This window comes from Podarcis raffonei, chromosome 1 (assembly GCF_027172205.1).
Source record: "Podarcis raffonei isolate rPodRaf1 chromosome 1, rPodRaf1.pri, whole genome shotgun sequence".
NCBI lineage: Eukaryota > Metazoa > Chordata > Lepidosauria > Squamata > Lacertidae > Podarcis > Podarcis raffonei.
In genome coordinates, this window is record NC_070602.1 from 132,575,378 (window position 1) to 132,596,643 (window position 21,266).

The 21,266-nt window shown below is 42.3% G+C and overlaps 1 protein-coding gene across 1 annotated transcript; it reads right to left on the reverse strand.

Annotated features, from left to right (window-relative positions):
• Window positions 1-5,321: 5,321 nt before the first annotated feature.
• COPS8 (COP9 signalosome subunit 8) lies at window positions 5,322-20,984 on the reverse strand. Its single transcript, XM_053362775.1, has 8 exons — window positions 20,823-20,984; window positions 20,201-20,271; window positions 14,956-15,004; window positions 13,738-13,870; window positions 10,497-10,604; window positions 9,071-9,133; window positions 6,710-6,751; window positions 5,322-5,529 (listed from the first exon to the last, which is right to left on the reverse strand). The coding sequence occupies exons 1-8, from the start codon at window positions 20,904-20,906 to the stop codon at window positions 5,450-5,452; spliced, it is 630 nt and encodes a 209-aa protein (XP_053218750.1). The 5' UTR covers window positions 20,907-20,984; the 3' UTR covers window positions 5,322-5,449.
• Window positions 20,985-21,266: the final 282 nt, after the last annotated feature.

A 21,266-nucleotide genomic window follows, 5' to 3' on the forward strand; every position in this document is an offset into this window, starting at 1 on the left:
ACATAGGTAGATCAATCCCTCCCAGAATTGAGGGAGGACAAGTCGCAGGAGAGCGGTGGATCACATGCTTTGCAAATGGAGGAACCCAGATTTAATATGTGGCCCTGAAGAGCTGCTGCCATCCAATGCTGGGCTCGGTGATAAATAAACTAACCTAGTGTAAGGCTGTATCTATACTGGTAACGTCCAGATCAGACTACTGCAATGCATGCCACATGGGGCCCCTTTTGCTGACTTTAACTGATCCCAAATTCTGCTGTTAGAATGTTGACTGGGCCTTGCTAAAGGAAACCTCTCACCAGCCCTCGAGCCTCTTCACAGTCTGCCAATCCATTTTGAAGCGAAATTCTAAATGCTTGTGCTTATCATTAAAATCCTTTACAGATTTATGACACCAGAACAAGGTATCCTGCCTGCTTATTAAGGCTGAGATCTTTCTCTAGGTGTTTTTCTGGCCTGCAGAGGTTAGCAGGGTTGCAGCTAGACAAAAATTATTTTCAGTTGTGGTACACTACATATGGAATGTTCTCCCAAGGGATGTTCAGCTAGCACCTGCTCTTAATGCCTTTCCAACTGCAAGTTTGGTCTTTGTATAGATGCCCAGACTCAGGCCTATTAATATCTGTTTCTAGGCCATGCTACAGGGTGACAGAATGCTGGAAACTAGTAGATATAATGAATGGTGGTATTGGACAACCAAACAGGAATATCACATCACATTTCAAGCGTTAGTGCTCTCCCTCCTCTAGAAGCTATAACAACTTTGCTACCCCCTCCCATGCACTTCACATTCTGACATGCTTTACAGGGCAGAGCTCTTGACATCCCTAAAGACTGGAGCTATGAGCAACAGAAGTAATTAATTATAATATTGTGGTTACAATTTAATAGATAGCAGATAGGGTGCAAGAGAAGGGGAGAAACTACTCCATGGGAAGTCGATAAAAATAAAAGACAAAATCGTGTTTTGATTGTACACACTGAAAATGCTGAAACTTTTGAGCACAAGGAACTTTCTCAAGAAGATATATTCCACAGTTCTTGTTTTATGGGGAGCATTGTGGCAACAGCAGCTTTATGACTTATGTGGCCTTGACATATGTTAGTTAGGCAACAATCCTATTAAAGTCAGTGATTCATCGTTATCATGCACTTAAATTGCCTCAGAGCAGATGCTGTTGATGTTAATAACCATCTCCTCTGTATGTTGGAGTGCAAGAATGGGTAAAGGTTTTAAAACTTTTCCACAAGAGTTTCCTAAACATAAAGCATATTGCTGACATCTTCCTGCAAGCCCTGATGATGCGTAGAATTCTGGCAGCAGTATCATAACATCCCTCCTATCATAAGATACTGACCCACCCATGCATTTCAGAACCTTTGGCTCCTCATCAGCCACCCACAATGGACAACTAAAATAAAGAGGTGCTAATACCCTTTCACATTCGGAGAAGATAAGAGTCAGAAACAATGGTGTGCTGTTGCCATTATGGGATTTCAGACATCACTTGTCATAAAACACCTGATTTCACTGGTTATTTCCATTTCTCCTGGTTTAATCGGAGCATGAAAAATACCAGGTTGCAGGTTATGCAAGAGCTACAATAAAAGTGAATCACTATTCTAACTTTTGCAAATGATGCCTCGGAGAAATGCAAAGTCCTTACTTTCCAAGTGAACAAATGCCACTTCAATGGCAGCATCTATACCCAAACTAATTTTGAACACAATTACAAAAATATTTAGGAAAAACTAATAATAAAGACCTCCAAGACAAGAAAGCCGCCACCACTCGTGGCTATTTCACCTATTTTAACATGGTGAGAAGAGTGGCATGGCTAGGGGTGGGCGCGCACCAGAGGCGGAAGGGCACCAGCCCAGCCCTTGCCACTGAAGTTGTAACTGCCACCAGAATGGCAACCAGGTGCACCCCCCCCATGGTCTCCACCTGTATACAGGCTGCAGGACTCAACCGTGGTGGCTGGTGTAACAGTGGGAAGGAGAGGAGGCTGGCTATCTGTGATGGTAGAAGCAGGAATTAATTACAGGAGGGATCTCAAAAGAGGCAAAACAGCTAAACAAAATGCACCCAAGAAACAATCACTGCAAGCCAATTTTAAAACAATTCATTGGCCAACTTAAATCAGTTTAAATCAATATACATTGATAGGATAGAACTTTCTTTATGTATGCTACCACAGCAGCAAGAATACTCATCACAAAGTACTGGAAGACACAAGATTTACCCACTCTGGAAGAATGGCAGATGAAGGTGATGGACTATTTGGAGTTGGCGGAAATGACTGGCAGAATCCGAGACCAGGGAGAAGAGTTGGTGGAAGAAGATTGGAAGAAATTTAAAGACTATTTAGAGAAACACTGTAAAATTAACGAATGTTAAAATGATGCTGGAATGGACCTAAGTGGACTTAGTAATAAGATCAGTAAGAGTACGAAAAAATGGTAGGACAATTGGTTAAGGTATAAAGTTGTAAATTCGATGAAAATCAACCTAAATGTTATAATGAAAAAGGGGTAAGGATATGCTGAACTAATGTTATGACTGGGAATACAAAAAAGGGAGGCGTGAGGAGGTCAAAGAAATAAGCGAATGAGAATTTTGAAAAAATGAGAAAATTGAGTTGGTTTTTAATTTTTTCTTTTTTTCTCTTCTTTTTTTTCTGTTGTTATGTGTTTGAGTGTCTTTTCTTCTTTTTGATGTATTTTCTGTGGTTTTTCTGTTTTTGTATGCATTTTTTTTCGGTTATGATTATTCTTTGCTTTATTTGTGAAAATTTTAATAAATATCTATAAAAATTAAAATAAAATAAATCAATATACATTGATTTAACAATAAATCATATCAATGAATTGATTTTAAGCACTCATACCAGCCTCTCCCCTCCCCCTTTTACTGAAATTCATTCAACAGTCCTCTGACAATCATGTGGGCGCACACTGAGGAAATTGAGGGGTCAAGAGGAAAGGGGGGTGCACATGGCTGGACTCTGACCAGGGGGATGCACATGGCTGGACTCTGACCAGGGGGATGCACATGGCTGGACTCTGACCAGAAGTCCATGAAAAGTCCTCCACAAACAGGAGTGGGGGGTGGGAGGAGGAGAAAGAAAAGCCCGCAAGAAAACAAAAGGCACTTTAGAGGTATTTAATACTTAGCGCAGTCCTGGCAAGTTCAGTACAAAGGGAAAAGAGTGAAAGGTATTGATGTGTAAGTACAAGCCTTGGCAGGGAATGCTGAGAGTATCTTCAGTGATGCACTGATGAGCTAGAGGCAAGAACTTGAAAACTGAAGACTTTTCCAGGAGCACAAAGATTTCAAAAGTTCCTAGGAAGCAACAAGTTCTTGCTGCTAGTTGGTGGTGCTCATCCCACCTGGGCCCAGGAAGCCAACACAGGAGGGGTGTGTTAGATTTCCAGAGTTCAGCATTTCTATGAATGACTTCAGGGTGGGGGAGAAGTTGAGGGAAGATGAACATGCTTTCAGTGATACAATCTGAACGGCTTCTTCCATTTCACTCCCCGGATCACAGACATGCAATTCAAACCATGGCCCACAGACTCCTGGTGTAAATAGCTGGTTTCCTGAGAGAGATTCAGTCATCCAATCTGTGAAACACTCTCTCTATGGTCAGTGTTAACAAGGGAAGCAACTGCATGTGCATATCTCTAAAACTGCAAATGTTTGTATCAATAAAAGTAAATAGTTCAGTAAATGATTGGGGAGTCCCTTTGTCTCTTACTTGACATGTTCATCTACTTACTGGCTTGCTCCACATTTTTTGTCTTTTCAGCTGCCTTTCAAGCTCTTTCCACACCGCTCCATAGGATTTCAAGTCCCTTTCCCTGTCCAATTCTCAGCACCTAAAATTCTTCCTCAAAAGCATATTCTCTAGTCCTCCAGAAACCCTCTCTGCTGCATTCCCCACCCTGCTCCTCCATCGCGCAACACTTGCACTGCATTCCTGAACAAATTTACTTGGCAGTACATCTGAGAAAACATGATGTGGCTCTCACTGTGAAGTCCACTGAGAAGGAACTATTTAATCTACATTCTGCACAAGATCTATGTCCTAGAATGGAGGACTACTGCTGCTAGATAATGTTGATCTAAGCACTGAAATAATGTTAATACTAAAGGCATCGCTAGAAGAAAACCTTAGAGAGTAAGATTCTGGTCTGATGTAAGCACACTTTAATATTACCAAAATTAACTTCCAACAATTTCAAGAGCTGAGGCTCCCCCCTCCCCACAATAAATAATAGTTTGAGATCAATGGTTACACTCACAAAGAGCCTCTTAAAGTAACTGTGTACATACTGGGACCTTCTTGCACCCAAAAACATCCAAAACACTGTCAGAATGTACAGTAATAGTGCATTGGGAGAACAAAAGGACAGACACTACCCATTTCAGAGACAAGCTATGAAATGATGGTGACCAAGACCTGAAGAGGGAAACAAATGAAAAGAGAAAAAAGAATGAGACTCTAGAGGAGGGCTGCATTTTAAATGGAAGCAGGCAGTACTGAAGGTGGCAATCAATACGATCAGGATTCCAATTCAGAAATGTTCATCCAAAGTTGCAGCATAATTTCATCCATTTACATCAACCACAGAACTATTTTTTCAGTGATGGCAAACATGCTCCAGAATTGTGAGAAAGGCTGTCAATCGACTTGCTGGCTTAAATACAAGCCACATATGTCTGAAAGAACCTAAACACCAATGAGACTATCATCTAGCTAACTGAAGCCAGATGAAGCTCTCTGAAAACTACACCCCAATATTTTCCCATCTTCCCCCAGAAGACCTAATGGGTGCTCAAATATGCTTTTAAAATGGTCACTTAGTTTCCTTTTAAAGAGAAAAGGACACATTGCATACAGCAGTCAAAAACCGCCTCGAGTAAGGAGACTTCAGGTAATTAAAAACAGAAAAAGCAACTTCAGATCCTCATTATAAAGGAACAAGAGTGTCATCTTTAGCGTGTAGTATCAAACTCCACTTTCTATGGAAAGACTCTGCAAAGACTGACCCCCTCAGACTTACACCTTGTTCCCTGATCTGGGTACAATCCTTCCATGTCCTTTCAGAGTTCAGTTTCTGTTCCACCCATGGCAACAGATGACACTTTTCTCCACTGCTGCATTTACAAGACATCAGCGTTGGAGAGGAGCTGCCTTCCTCACAATGAAGCACAAGAGTTTAAAACTGAATATATAATACTGCTGTGCAGCTGGTTGATAATCAGGGGGAATCAAGTGAATTAAACCCTTGCTCCAGCAAAACACACACAAAGATGAAATGCAAAACTATGTTTTACCAGCATATTCCATAATAGTGCATATATTGCAACATTCAACAGGACAAACATAATGTTGAAAGGTCTAGAAGTACACAGGATGCAATGGATGAGTGACTGGAGTTATCAGTTTTCCAGGAAAGCCACATAGTCAGTTAACCGAGCCAACTGCTGTTCATTGGGAATTGGTGGGACTGAAGCAGGTTCTGAAAATAAGGCACAAAATGGGATGAAAATTAGAAGAAATGGGAAACTGAGTAATAGCTCCCTGCCACTGAAAAGCACAGAGAAGTCACATCTGAGGTCTGATCCATATTCAGTTAGGAGGCACTGCTTTTGAATTGCCAAGTGCAATGGGTCTCCTCTTGAAGGCAGAGGATGTGTGCCCAAGTAAAGGGTCATCTGGAGAGAGGAAAAGGATCTCTTTCTTGCCCTGCTGGGGGATTCACTCCCACATGGAAATCAAGGCTCAAGCTCAAGTTCTATTCTTGTGCCCAAGTCTTGCATGATTTTACATAGGTTCTGACACAATACTAGTACATAAATTAGATGGCGTGGATATAAAACCAACTTGTGTGGCGCCTTGAAGACTAACAGTTGTATTCAACATAGCACTAAGTAACTAGTTCTGCCAGCGAAAAGGATTTCTTGCTCCTGCAGTGGAATGCCCCCTCCCTCTCCCCCCCCCGCCAAATCTGTTTGAGAAGTTCACCCAGCCATCTGCAGCAGATCTGGGGAGGTCAAGGGATGAGTGGGGGGGAAGTCCTGTTGTGCTTGCGGCAGTCCTTGCACCGCCCAGATGAGGAAGGAGAAGGCCACCCAAACACATTTATTATGGCATATGTTTTTGTGGACCACAGTCCACTTCATCAGCAAGCAAACATACATATGACTATAAGGCAGGCAGAGAGGAGTGAGCCCAGAGAGAATTGAAATCTAAGGACAAACAGTGATGATTACCTAAAAGCAAAATAAACTACAGTCATCAACAAGGCAGTGTTGGTGAATACACAACTTTGTGTTATCGACAACAATACCTTGTTAACTGGCTACTGCGATGATTGGCCCTGATTTTGCATTTCATTTCCCAGCCTCACTTTCCTATACTTGTCTTACGATTAAATGCATACATGCTTGCCAATATAGGATTATACTTCCTGCATCTGAAAGAATATGCCATAATAAATTTGTTTGAGTATAATTTAGCTGGATGCAATCTGAGTAGACCCATTAAAATTAACAGACCTAAATGAGCTGTGCCCAGTAATTTCCATGGGCCAACTCTGGATAGAAACAATGCTGGATCCAACCCATACCTTTTAACGGTGCTGTTTTTGCCATGGCGGACTACCACCCTCTAGACATAACTCATGAATGAACACATACCTGATAACGGGTGAAATCTGTTGAATGAAGGCTCTTGGGGACCTGAAATGGAGATACAAAATGACATTCATAAATTGTTCAAGGACCACTGCACCAAGAATGAGTTTCTAGATGTACCTAATTTTACTGTGAAATCTTTTATAGAGCTATCCTTTACTAAGTTGCTTACTTGCTACCGAGATTTTACTTGCTTTGCCTAAAAGCACTGCATTCAGTGAATCCTTTCAAACTTCTCAGTAACTGACTTTATCAGTTGAAGCAGAGTTTACCCTGAACTCAAGTATGGCATGTGTCACACCTAGCATGACTGGAAGATACTAAAAATCAAATTAAGGTGTTCTGCAGTTTGGAAAAATCCCAAGCACTGGGTCATTGAGGCATTTACAACATTAATTAAGTGCTGGTCAGAAATGATGTCTAGGACTATGAAAAGCCAGTACTGAAAATGCTGCTGGTGCTAAGAAATGGACATTTATTCTGTTCTCAGTCACTCACTCCGTCTCTCTTCTACTTTCAAGATACAAAAACAGTGATTCATCTATACTCCTTTATTTTTGAAAATGGCAATAATTTTAAAAAGAAATCAACAAACTAACATTGCTTTGGAACAAAGAGCTATGTTAGTAATATATATTTGAATGTTATATCCAATAATTCTGCTCTTTACATTATTTTCAAAGCACTCTTGTTGTCATTTAATAAATCACCATACAGAGCTGGGACTATCCTAGCCCAGGTGAGCCGAGGTGTCACTCTGTGGGACCCAAAACACCAGCTCTGCCTGGCAGCCTATTTCTGGTATGTCTGTGCCTGTGTGGCCCTGGGCGAGTAACAGCAGAGGCTTGAACACCAGGAAGTCTGGGGTGAGGACTTGGGAAGTCTCCCCACGACTTCCCACTGCTGCCTTCCACAAGGAGCCCGTTCTCTCTTGGCCTGGAGAAGGGGGGCACTAGGCATATTGTGAGGGCTACGAAGTTGTATTACTGCTGCTCCTCAAAATTCTCTGTGGGCCGCACCCAGAGAACTAGTAAATGGAGTTACATTCACAGGAAATGAGAAATTTTAACAGATTTTCCCCCAAAATAAAATTCACTTCCTGAGGGTTGAGAGATGCTCTGGAATGGAATGAGAGGTAATGCAGGAATCTTTTCTGGGTAGCCAACTCTTCTATTTGTAAGAGAGAGATTGTAAACCCAAGCCTGTGAGTGTTGGAGGACTGGCTTATTTGCTGTTAATTAATTTTTGTTACAAACTTGCTTAAGATTTTGTGTGATGCAAGTATCACTACAGGAGCCAACACTGGCTGAAAAGAACACTGTAATTATTAACTGTTCTACAGCTATGCTCCATCCCTGCCATATAAAATTGTTGTAGGTTCCTTTGTTCTGTGGGGAATTCACCTCAAGGAACTCCTGCTGCTGTTAAAAGACACTAAAACTTTGAAAAGAGCAGTTCTGTAAGATTACTCCCGTATCCCGAAGAACTATTCACCAATAAAAAACCCCAAACTGAGTTAAGTATGTATTATAAAGGTTAAGAACTAGTTAAAGAGACAGCAAACAAACCTTAGAGAAATTTTAGTTGGCTTGGAGTACGCACAGTATTTAGCAACTGATCAAACCTCACAACATGCCCTGCTTGTTCTTTATTCCATTAATGCAGAACATTAGAACATGGGTAGGCAAACTAAGGCCCGGGGGCCGGATCCGGCCCAATCGCCTTCTAAATCCGGCCCGCGGATGGTCCGGGAATCAGCATGTTTTTACATGAGTAGAATGCGTGCTTTTATTTAAAATGCATCTTTGGGTTATTTGTGGGGCATAGGAATTCGTTCATTCCCCCCCCCCAAAAAAAAATTAGTCCGCCCCTCCCCCCAAGGTCTGAGGGAGAGTGGACCGGCCCCCTGCTGAAAAAGCTTGCTGACCTCTACATTAGATTCAGCAACCAAATTACAAACTAACACCCAAGTTAGTTGAAATTTCAAAATGGCAACTACAGTAAGTTTTCACTACACTTTATTTGCATCACACATGTAAGTTAAAGTAAACTGACAAACATATTCAACTGAGGCTCCAAAGCCAAGGGTAGCCGAGAGAAATTAAGGCACATTCCATTTTCCTTTGCCTAAAAGCTTTACACCCGCTTGCTTAATTAAAGCTGTCTGTGCCCATGAGAAACACACCAAGTCATATTTCTGACATTACGTTTCAGGAATACCCCTTGCTGTTTTTTAACTTTGAATTAAGTCCTGGCATGCAAATGTTAATTATCCTTTTAAATTCATTCACAGGAAAGGCAAGCAGCAAAAATGTACCCACCCACCCAGACACAATGTCTTAATGGCTCAAGAGCTCCACCTACCTGGCTTTTTAGGCATAACCATGCGAGTGGACGAATCTGCTTGCCATCCCTGATCAAGAACACCTAAAACGATTAAAATGAGATGCAAAATCATCAACGCCATACAGAACCTTCAACAAGGTAAATTCTGTTCCCAAAAAATTCCTTATCTTCTGTGCAAGAAGAATTCTTATTTTGCTATGCCCCCATATAGTTTTTTGCCATAATGAGAGCAAATAAAAATCCACTTGAAAGCCAAAAGTAAAATGGGAATAATATCTGTTCAGCAGTCAGGTGCCATTAAACAGTAATTTTAAACAGTAAAGTTCATTAATTTCAATGGGTCTACTCTGCGTGTGACTTAGTTGGGCATCACTCTTTGAAAACCTACAAATTTTACTTTTATTTTGAAGCTCTTTCATCATATGACATAAAGGCAACTGTGACACTTCTTTGTTCTGTGTCACTCAAGTTAAGTTTCCCTTACAGAAACCTTGGAGAGCTGCTGCCAGCCAGTGCAGACTATGCAGAGCGAAATGGACCAGGGGCCTGACTCTGTATAAGGTAGCTTCCTATGGCGCAAAATTAAATTTCAAACTCTTATGCATCCTGTGAATTCATAAGCACACGTTCTAAGTATGCATTCAAAAATTTAGTTAAAAGAAAACATAAACACACCCTCCCTCCCTCACGTACTCTGAGGTATATGCAACTCACATTTGTATTAGAATTTGTTCATCAGAATGTCTGTTATGTGTAAGGAATGCATATTCTATGTAATGCTTCTACATAAGAAACAGTAAAGTATGTTGAAATCTGATATAAGTCTTGAACTGCAATTTCAATGCATACCCCCAGCATCCTTTATTCAAAGGCTCCTCAAAAGCAGCCAACCTCTGAAGATGCAGGATGAGACTAAGGGTGCTCCATTATTAAAGGTAAAGGTACCCCTGCCCGTACGGGCCAGTCTTGACAGACTCTAGGGTTGTGCGCCCATCTCACTCTAGAGGCCGGGGGCCAGCGCTGTCCGCAGACACTTCCGGGTCACGTGGCCAGCGTGACAAAGCTGCATCTGGCGAGCCAGAGCCGCACACGGAAATGCCGTTTACCTTCCCGCTAGTAAGCGGTCCCTATTTATCTACTTGCACCCGGGAGTGCTTTCGAACTGCTAGGTTGGCAGGCGCTGGGACCGAGCAACGGGAGCGCACCCCGCCACGGGGATTCGAACCGCTGACCTTTCGATCGGCAAGCCCTAGGCACTGAGGCTTTTACCCACAGCGCTGGGCAAATAGCCTTTCTTCACTTTTCTAGGCTGCAGGTGAAGGCATTCAACAAAACCTGGTAACCACAACCTATCTATAGTAGACCAGTACAAGGTTACTCCAGGGTGTGAAACACCAAGTTTAATAAAGTGTTTTTTTACACACACACACACACACACACGTACCTTTCACTGCTTCTTCTATAGGAAGCCCAACAAAGGCTGCAAAATCATCTGCACTTATTGAGGTATATGCTTGAGAGACCAGTCCAAATGCTCGCCGCCTAGTTGCATCTATTGGAGAGATAATTGGGGAGAATGTTGAAAATCAGATGTAAAAAAAATGTTTTGCATGTTTATGTAATGAATAAATTGTGGGGTTTTAAGAGCTTAATGCGTATGACAAAAGCATAGCCCCATGGGAAAGTGGTTATACAAAGGCATTTTCAATGTACAGTGGTACCTTGGGTTACAAACACCTCGGGTTACAGACTCCGCTAACCCGGAAGTAGTACCTTGGGTTAAGAACTTTAGCTCAGGATGAGAACAGAAATCGCGTGCCAGTGGCACAGCTGCAGTGGGAGGCCCCATTAGCTAAAGTGGTACCCCAGGTTAAGAATGGTTTCAGGTTAAGAACGGACCTCCTGAACGAATGAAGTTTGTAACCAGAGGCACCACTGTACCCCAAAACAACTGTTGCACATAGGAAACTGGTGAAAATGCAACGTTTTAAAATATGCTGGCTAAGTACTCAACTTGGAGATAAGTAGTCCTGATAAGAAAACTAAGTGCCCCTGAAGAAACCTGCCTTCAGCCAAAACATTTTGCACTTTTCAATATTTTAGAAGGACTCTGGGTCCAAAACCAGTTTGAAGTCCATATCATGATATGGATTTCATAATTTTTGACCTGCCAATATATTGCAAATCATGATTTGTGTGTATGTGTGTATGCATGCCCTATGCAAATATCACAATGTGGGGAAAATCATGAAGTCAGTCAATCCTTCTCTCGACTCCTGTAGCCCCTGTTAACTCTGCTGGCTCAGCTCTCCCCTGCCTCCTGCAGGCGGCAGAGAATCACAAGAGCAGGCACCATCAAAAATCACAACGCAGGAAAAACTGTGAAGCCAGCCAATGCCTCTCGATAGCTCCAGCCTTATTTCAGACATCGTGATATATCATGATGTCTACCTTGTGATATATTACGATGCTGAAAACCAGATACTGCCCAGCCCTCTGGGTTATATCTACCTATGGCATCCTTACGACTAATGTAAGTCCACTGATTTATTTTTATTTTTTTTTCATAAATATTTATTAAGATTTTACAAAACATAAACATAAGTAAAACAAACATCCAACAAAAACAAATATATCGAAAAAGAAAAAAGATAAAAAAAGAACACAGAGAAAGAAAAAAACCAATTTTTAATTTCATAGTTCTATATCCTACTTTCCTGACTTCCTCACATCTCCCTTTTTTGTGTTCCCCTTTATTCAATCAAGTTCAGCAAATTCTGACCCTCTTTCAAACCTCACTTAGAATTATATGTTTCAACCTATTATGTCTCTAATTTCCCTTCCCTTTCCACTTCGTTTTTTACCTAATTTTACCTAATTTTCATATCTTAATCCCTTATGCCACTTTATATACCTTTGACATAATATTACTCTGGTCTTACCCACCTTCTCTTTTTAATCATTTTTGCATACCCCTTCTAACCATGTCACTAATGCCATATTACCTTTATATCCAACATCATTTTAACATTCAAACATTTTACAATGTATCTGTAAATAGTCTTTGAACTTTTTCCAATCCTCTTCCATCGACTCTTCTCCCAGGTCTCGGATTCTGCCGGTCATTTCTGCCATCTCCATATAGTCTATCACTTGCATCTGCCATTCTTCCAAGGTGGGCAAATCTTATGTCTTCCAGTATTTGGCGAGAAGTATTCTTGCTGTTGTTGTTGCGTACATAAAAAATGTTCTGTCTTTCTTTGGCACCAGTAAGTCCACTGATTTAAATGGGACTACTATGAGTAAGATTTTATCAAGTACAACCCTCTATCAAGAGTTTGACTTTGATACCATTCTGAGGCTTCAATGGGAATACAAACAATTTGTGCTACCTTAATTTACGGATCATCATGCAATACAAGTAAGAATTTGCCAAATATGGCCACAACACAACAAAACAAGGCAATCAAAACATGTATGTTGCCTGAGCTGCAGTGGGTTTTTCCCATTCTTCACTTCAAAACAACCTGCCAAGAACTTGGCAACAAGCAGAGTAGCAGGTGATCCTGAGCACTTTTACAGTGGTGCCTCGCAAGACGAAAATAATCCGTTCCGCGAGTCTCTTCGTCTAGCGGTTTTTTCGTCTTGCGAAGCAACCCTATTAGCAGCTTAGCGGATTAGCGCTATTAGCGGTTTAGCGGCTATTAAAGGCTTAGCGGATTAGCGGCTAAAAGGCGCTTAGCGGCTTAGAAAAAGGGGGGGAGCGAAAAAAATCGCAAGACTCGCAAGACGTTTTCGTCTTGCGAAGCAAGCCCATAGGGAAATTCGTCTTGCGAAGCGCATCGAAAAAACGGAAAACCCTTTCGTCTAGCAGGTTTTTCGTCTTGCGAGGCATTCGTCTTGCGGGGCACCACTGTATTTGTGAAAAAAATATCCTGAGATCAGCGGAACTTCAATTAGGTAGACATGCATCAAATTCCAGCCTTCAGGCATCTTCTGTATAGACAAACCCAACTCCTCTGACAACTTCAAGTTTTTCTTTGTAAACTCTGAGTTATATTCAGACAGGTCTCCTTCTGTTTATGGGTCATCACTGGAGAAGGGAGAGGGGCGATTGTCACTCATTGTTCCTTCCCTTCTGCCACTTCCCATGCTGTTCTGGGGAGTCTCCCAGTTCTCAGAAAGAGCTTTTCAGGGCCAATGTGGGTTGCAGGGGGACTGGTAAAAACCAACTCTCTTCCTCTGTGAGCAGATTTCCATCCACAGATAGCATCAATCCCACCCCTTTGAAACTCCCAAAATAAGTCAAACTGCTTCATCATAAATTATCACATGACCATACAAAAGCCAACCCCAAGTACTGTGTTACATCAAAACTTGTATCGGAGACAAATCACCAGGCACTAAAATTAAAAGAGAAACAAACCAGCAAAATTAAAAGAGAAACAAACCAGCAAAATTAAAAGAGAAACAAACCAGCAAAATCTTTAAGGAAATGCTGTAAAGTTCAAGCAAACTCTGTTTTTTCACAGTGATTATGCATACACTAACAGCCAAAGCTTTTGAATCTGTATTGGAACGGGACAAAACAGCCATTATAAATTTTGTGCTGATTTCGAGCAACCATTTGAAAGAACACACTTTCCACACCAAGTGAAAATGACTAGGGTTTTAGAAAGATGTACCTCTAAGTGCTTCCATGATTGGCTGAATAGATTCAGACCACTGATGTGCACCAATTGTTGTATAAATTCCAGGGAAATCTCTTTGCCAGATTCTCTGCCCCACTGACCAAATTGCACCAAGTTCAGGGTTTGCCTACAAAGAAAGGAAGAAAAATTATTTAGACAGACAAGCCATTGATCAGCAGATGAAGAGGGAAAGGAAGAAGTCCACAACTAGGGTAACTGGAGTGACCAAGAACTCAGCTGTGGTGGCCATGAGAGCCAAAAACCAGCATGTTGCCCTATTAGCAACTGAATTAGGTTGCCTCTGTTGCTGTGTCACAAACTCTTCCCTACCAAGCACTGAGCAGGAAGCCGCATTTTAAAACCTCTTTTCTTCCCATCTGCTCTAGCACCTACTTCTGTGCTTGCTTTTGACTGCTGCTGCTTTTTGTGTATCTTCAGTGGAATTCTCCTCTAGTTCCTTCCCCAGCCCTCTCACTTTAAGCATCAAGTGAAGCACAGTGGCCTCCATCTGGCCTCTCAACTTCCCACTCCAGAAAATCAGGGGGGAGGGGGATAATACGTATTGCACCAACTCTCTTGGCACTATCCTCCCAAAATTAATTAAAGCCCAACATGCAAGACTCTCTAGGTCACTCAATCAGTTAAAGTATTTTGTATGCAATTTGTGAAGAGTTTGGCTCTAAAGTAAAATGGTTCTACTGCAATTGTTATTTCTTTGTGGAGTGCCCATCCTAAGGATGTTAACATTCAACATCACTCCCAAGTTCTGTCAGCCACACTGAATTTTCATGTGTTAAATGAATGCTTAGAATCTAGTATCTCATCAATTCCTACCAAGCAAAAGCAAAATTCCTCATGTGCTCTATAGTTCTAAGCTGCTGCTGCTGTGGAAAAAGAGGGACTGGGATGTAAAACACAAGAAAAATGAAACTTCTTCTACCTAATCCATGACGTACTCTAGAAATGAGTCTGAACTCAGACATGAAATACTCTGCATGGAGCACCTGAGATGTACAAACTTAAAGAGATAAAATACAAATCTATAAAATACAGCAAGTATCTATTAAACAATAGCAAAACACAACCTCAGCAGCAATAGAACATTTGTTCAGCAACCAGCTAAGGTGTTGCTTTTTAGCTTTCACTTTTGGAAACACAACCCTAAAGTTATGCGTGACACCTCTGTCCTTTAAAGTATTGAAAAGTACTTACAGACTTAATTGCAGGAGGGATTCTTTTCCACAAATACCGTGCATTGTTCCTAATAACATAAAAGTGTCAATTTAAAGTATTTTTTAAAATGACATTAACTAAAAACAAGTGCTTACTAATAGAAGACTTTTAAAAGAGGCAACAATTCAAAGAGAAGCAAGAAACATATTCCGAACAATGCAACACTTTTATATAAGCCGCAGATAACATTTCAAACAATGGAAACACACAGATTTCACAAATTTTCTTTCTTTTTTATCTAGCAGCATGTTCACATATGGGCATGTTTAGTCCTCATGCAGTCTATACTATGTACAGAAAACAAACATTTTAGCATATAAAGTTTGGCTTCTAACATCAAGTACAGTGGTACCTCTAATTACGAACTTAATTAGTTCCAGAGGTCCATTCTTTACCTGAAACTGTTCTTAACTAGAGGCATGCTTTTGCTAGCCACCCATAGTGGCTGGGGAAGCCCAGCCAGATGGGCGGGGTATAAATAATAAATAATTTTTTATTAATTATTATTATTATTATTATTGGGCCTCTTGCTGCGTCGCTGGCACACGATTTCTTTTCTCATCCTGGGGCAAAGTTCTCAACTCGAGGTAACTCTTCCAGGTTAGCGGAGTTTGTAACCTGAAGCGTTTGTAACTCAAGGTACCACTGTACAAGTTTGGAACACACTTCTGCACACTTGATACTTCCTGTAAGCCACACGTGTGTACATAGGCTAAGCTGTGGTAAAACAATGTTCTGTTGCTCAGGTAGTTAAAACAATGTGTAGCCCAGTGTAACGTGAAAGTCGCCTGTTTGGCTCACACAGGGACTGGCCAAGACTGGAAAGAGCAAAGAAATGAAGAGAAGGGGTGGTAACACCCAGAGACAAGGAAGGTGAAGGTAGAGGGTGGGTTAAGGAGGAGACTGACACAGATGAACCTGAAGGATGGACAGGTAGAGAATGAGGCCCAAAGGAAAGAGCAAGGAGGCAGAAAACTGAAGTGAGAATTCATTGAAAAGGAGCCTCTGAAGAAGGTCTAAAATGGTTCAGATCAGGAAAGGCTGTATGCTGGATCAGAAGAGAAGATAGAGAGAGGTTTGTCAAGAAAAAAGGTGTCTCAAGAAGTGTTCAAAGTACTCAGGGGCCTGAAATGCAGACAGTGGGCAGAGCACAGCTGGAGGAGACATGAATCTGTAGAAAGCAGAAGGTGGGCAAAAGTACACAGATGCACCGGTTAAGATGGATACAAAGGAAAATAAGAACAGGATGATGAAAATTTGGTTTGAATTGAAGAATGGAGAATGGAGAGATCTCCTCATGTGGAGATCTGAAGACCTATGGATTACAAACCTGGCTAAAGTGGAAACTGGAGCTTTTGGGACATTTGGACTTAAGAGAAGCAAGAAACAAGATTTCGGCTCCACTTTTAAATATGGAGGTCTGGCTGGAAGAAACATGGACCTTATTGGGACAGAGCTTCTTCGAGATTTGGTGTCCAATACAAAGGACTATCCAAAAAACCGGCAGATAGGAATTGAGAGAGAATTAAGAGCCTCGGACATGAGGTCACCAGGCTGACAGCAGATAGACTGATGGACATTTGTTGGGGTTCGAAACCGGGAAAGGGGGGGTGGGGCTTTGGGAATCCAAAGGGTGTACAATTATACTCTGTTTCCTTTTATTCTGTTTTGCTACTGATATAAAAATGGGGAATTCGTGGAAGGGAATTGGGGTCAACCTTAGAAAAAGATTTTTAAGAATAAGTACTGATGTATAAAGACTGAGGTTTATAAGTTAAAATTGGTTAACTAAAATGAATTAAATATAATAAGGTAAAATTTGGGGACAAGAACTTGCTGAGCTAAAAATTGGAACTGGAATACAAGAAGGGGAGGTGTGGGGAAGTCAAGGAAATATGTTATTGAAAGTAAGGAATGTAAATTTTATGTGTTTTTAATTGTTTTTTTGTTTTTCCTCTATTTTTTGAAAACTTCAATAAATATCTATTAAAAAAAAAAAGTACACAGATGCAGCTGTGTGCAATGGGAAGGAGCAGAAGACATTTAGAGGGCTGGGGAATGTGAGCAAGGAAGCTTGTGGTAACTAGGTCTAGAGCTGAGACATTGACAAGGGAATCCTGCCAAGTGTTGCTTCTGTGGCCTCTGAAGGATTGTGACTGACAACTATGAAGGTCAAAAAGCAAGGGTGAGTCGGTTCACATACTGATTTGTCCTGAGCTGATATTTAGTAAAGTGAGCTGTACTGGGTGAATCATGCTAGCTTTGTAGAAACAAATATTGCTATCGGACTTAACAATCTTGCCCATTAAGGATCTGCAAAATTCAATTTAAAAAGTGCAGTATTTTAAAATCCCACTGATTCTTTTTTTTTTAAAAAAAACATATTTTAATTAAAGATTTCCTGGCTTACAAAAGTATGTAAAATGTCTCGTTTTTCAACTTACAGTGAGGGGGGAAAGTATTTGATCCCCTGCTAAATTTGCCCGTTTGCCCTCTGACAAAGAAATGACCAGTCCATAATTTTAAGTTTATTGTAGCTGTGAGAGACAGAAAAACAACAGGAAAAACCCCAGAAGACAAAAGTCAGAGATTGATGTGCATTAAGTGAAATAAGTATTTGATCCCTTTGCAAAAGATGACTTAGTACTTGGTGGCAAAACCCTTGTTGGCAATTACAGAGGTCAGACGTTTCTGGTAGGTGGCCACCAGGTTTGCACACATCTCAGGAGGTATTTTGTCCCACTCCTCTTTGCAGATCCTCTCCAAGTCAGTAAGATTTCAAGGCTGATATGTAGCTACTTGAACCTTCAGCTGGTTTTCAATGGGATTAAGGTCTGGAGACTGGCTAGGCCACTCCAGGACCTTAATGTGCTGCTTCTTGAGCCACTCCTTTGTTGCCTTGGCCCTGTGTTTTGGGTCACTGTCATGCTGAAATACCCATCCTCAATGCCCTGGCTGAGGGAAGGAGGTGCTCACCCAAGATTTGACGATACATGGTCTCGTCCATCGTCCCTTCGATGCGGTGAAGGTGTCCTGTCTCCTTAGCAGAAAAACACCCCCAAAGTATAATATGTCCCCCTCCATGTCGTAGGCAGCATTCCTCTTCCTCCAAACACGGCGAGTTGAGTTGAAGCCAAAGAGCTCGATTTTGGTCTCATCAGACCACAACACTTACACCCACTTCTCCTCTGGGTCATTCAGATGTACATTGGCAAACTGTAGACGGGCCTGTACATGTACTGTCTTGAGCAAGGGGACATTGCGGGCTCTGCAAGATCTCAGTCCTTCACAGCGTAGTGTGTTACCAGCTGTTTTCATGGTGACTATGGTCCCAGCTGCCGTGAGATCATTGACAAGTTCCCCCCCATGTAGTTTTGGGCTGCTTCATCACCGTTCTCATGATCATTGCAACTCCACGAGATGAGATCTTGCATGGAGCCCCAGACTGAGGGAGGTTGACAGTTATTTTGTGTTTCTTCCATTTGCGAATTATTGCACCAATTGTTTTCACTTTCTCACCAAGCTGCGTGGCAATAGTCTTGTAGCCCAGTCCAGCCTTGTGCAGGTCTACAGTCTTGTCCCTGACATCCTTGGACAGCTCTTTGGTCTTGATCATGGTGGCTACTTTGGAATCTGCTGGACTGATTGCTTCTGTCGACAGGTGTCTTTTGTACAGGTACTGTAACGAGCTGGGATTACAGGTAAGACCTCTCCCTTACACCAGGTGCTTCTAATCTCTGCTCGTTACATACAGTGAAGATACCAGGTAGCCTGGCATCTAGCCGGTTGATAGGGGATCAAATACTTATTTCACTCATTATAATGCACATCAATCTCTGACTTTTGTCTTCTGGGTTTCTGGGTGTTTTCCTGTTGTTATTTTGTCCCTCACAGCTACAATAAACCTACCATTAAAATTATCGACTGGTCATTTCTTTGTCAGAGGGCAAACGGGCAAATTTAGCAGGGGATTAAATACAGTGGTACCTCGGGTTACAGACGCTTCAGGTTACAGACTCTGCTAACCCAGAAATATTTCCTCGGGTTAAGAACTTTGCTTCAGGATGAGAACAGAAATCGTGCTCCGGCGGTGCAGCAGCAGCAGGAGGCCCCATTAGCTAAAGTGGTGCTTCAGGTTAAGAACAATTTCAGGATTAGAACGGACCTCCAGAACAAATTAAGTTCTTAACCTAAGGTACCACTGTATTTTTTTCCCCTCACTGTACATTTTCTACAGATGGAGTTGGGTGGCAAAGTTTCTATTCTACTTAACGTATGTGTGGGGTTTTGTGTCAGTGTTGCTTGTGCAGGTTCTCTTTACTATTCACTTGTGTTCCTTTGGTGGTGAGAAAGGTTGGGTTGGCTAGGGTGTGATTGCTTGTTTGTGATTGGCTGTGGTGAACTTTGTTTTCACGTGTGAGTGAGGTCGAGCCTACAGGTAAATTTTGCAAAGTTGGAAGTTACGTGCTTCAACACGCCCCCTCACACACAAAAAGAATTCGCCAACTTCACCAAGATAAAACTTTGTGGCACCAAGCTCAGATACCATGGGGTACAAATAAACAGAAACCTCAACAAATTATACCTCCACAACTACAACTCCTTGTGGTAACAAATCAACAAAGGCCCAAAGAGATGGAACAACACCAACTTTACTCTCTCAGACAAAATAGCTATGATCAAAATGATCACCCTTCCAAAAAATCCCACAGATTCTAAAGGTAAAAGTTAAAACATGTGCAATTCCCTCACTGAAAACAAGAGAACTTCAAAGTCTTTCACTATTGCTGTGCCACACTCTTGTTTAAAACAGTATCAATAATGTCAAGTAAAATTTTCTGTTTACCCAGGCATTTGAGGACTGAAAGATACCGACAGTGGCCAACTTGGAATTAGTATCTACGATGTATGTGATTGCCTTTAGATGTATTTTTATTTCATTTTAAATTGTATTGTTTCAACAGTTCTGATGATTGTTGCCATGTGTTCCTTTGGGAGGAAGGGTGTGTGAGAGAGAAACAAAGCAAAACAAATAAGCAATAAGCCTCCTTTTGCGCACCTGCTCTGTAAACTCTTCCAATTTCACAAACATTACCCATCTCCACCTGCTACATGAAAGTACTGAAGAATTAAATAAGCAAAGCTCAGAGTGACCCTCTAGCAGCCGCTGCTTTCAAAGACACACTTCTTCTCAAGAGGTAGATCGGAAATAATTTTTACTTACATGTCATTATGTAAAAGGTACAAAGCTAGGAGTTGCGCATAAACAGGCGGTGTTGCTATTCCTCCAGGGGCCTAAAAAATAAAAATAAAAGCGCTTTACAGGAATTAATGGCAACTGAGTGATTACATCGTAGGAAGAACAGCATCTACTTTTGCCATCCCCCCGGCCCCCCCCCCGTTTGCACGGGAGGCTGTTTGAATCCCTTGATCCCAGAGGCTGCCTCTGTTTTAACCAGTTCACTGGCCCAATGGTGGCCAGTGGCTTGAATTTAATTAATTTTATAATGAATGATTTTAGAGTGTTGTTTGTGTTGTACTTTTGTATTGTTTTATTGTTGTTAGCCGCCCTGAGCCCGGCTTCGGCTGGGGAGGGCGGGATATAAATAAAATTTATTATTATCATCATTATTATTATTATGTCTCTGATTCGTCCCCCGAAGAGGAGCTTCTCCTGCGTCTGGGCTGCGCAACTTCAGCCTGGGAATCCCCAGCCCCCGCGCAGAGAGAGGCCTCGCCAAGGAGCCCCCCCGGCGCCTGGCGGGGGGAGGCCGAGAGGGAGGCGGGCCCGCCGGGGGGGAGGGGAAACCGCCTCAGGCAACGCCCCCCCCCCCCGCCCCACACACCTCCAGCTCCTGCGTCTCGCACTGCTCCAGCAGCTTCCGGTAGCCGAGGGCGCCGCTCGCCGCCGCCATCACCGCCACTGGCATCTTCGCGCCCGGCGCCGGCTCCAGCCCAGGCGGTGGGACGGGTCCTCCAAGGCGCGCAGGCGGGCGCTCTCGCCGCTCTCCCTCGGCTTCCGCTTCCGGCCCAGGGGATTGACGTCACCCGCGCCGAAGGGGGAAAGACGCCGCAGAGATAGGGAAAGTCGAGAAGCCTCTCGCAGCCTACAACTCCCATCATCCCCCTGGCGGCTCTCCTCGCATGGGGATGACGGGAGCTGTAGTCCCTGGCCACCCGGGGACTCAGAAAGGCAAGAGGCGCCCTAGGGAATTGCTGGGGCATCCTTGGAAGGCTGCTATGACAACTTGGTGAGGCCTTTAGGGACAAAATGGGTCCGATTCGGACAG

What these genes read in the sequence shown, in the direction of transcription:
- COPS8 (XM_053362775.1), bottom strand. Translation starts at nt 20,906, where the DNA reads ATGCCAGTGGCGGTGATGGCGGCGGCGAGCGGCGCCCTCGGCTACCGG. An exon ending in GGTTATGCCTAAAAAGCCAG is followed by an intron (nt 6,752 to 9,070) that starts GTAGGTGGAGCT and finishes TCTCCATTTCAG; the next exon opens with GTCCCCAAGAGCCTTCATTC. An exon ending in CAGATTTCACCCGTTATCAG is followed by an intron (nt 5,530 to 6,709) that starts GTATGTGTTCAT and finishes CCTTATTTTCAG; the next exon opens with AACCTGCTTCAGTCCCACCA.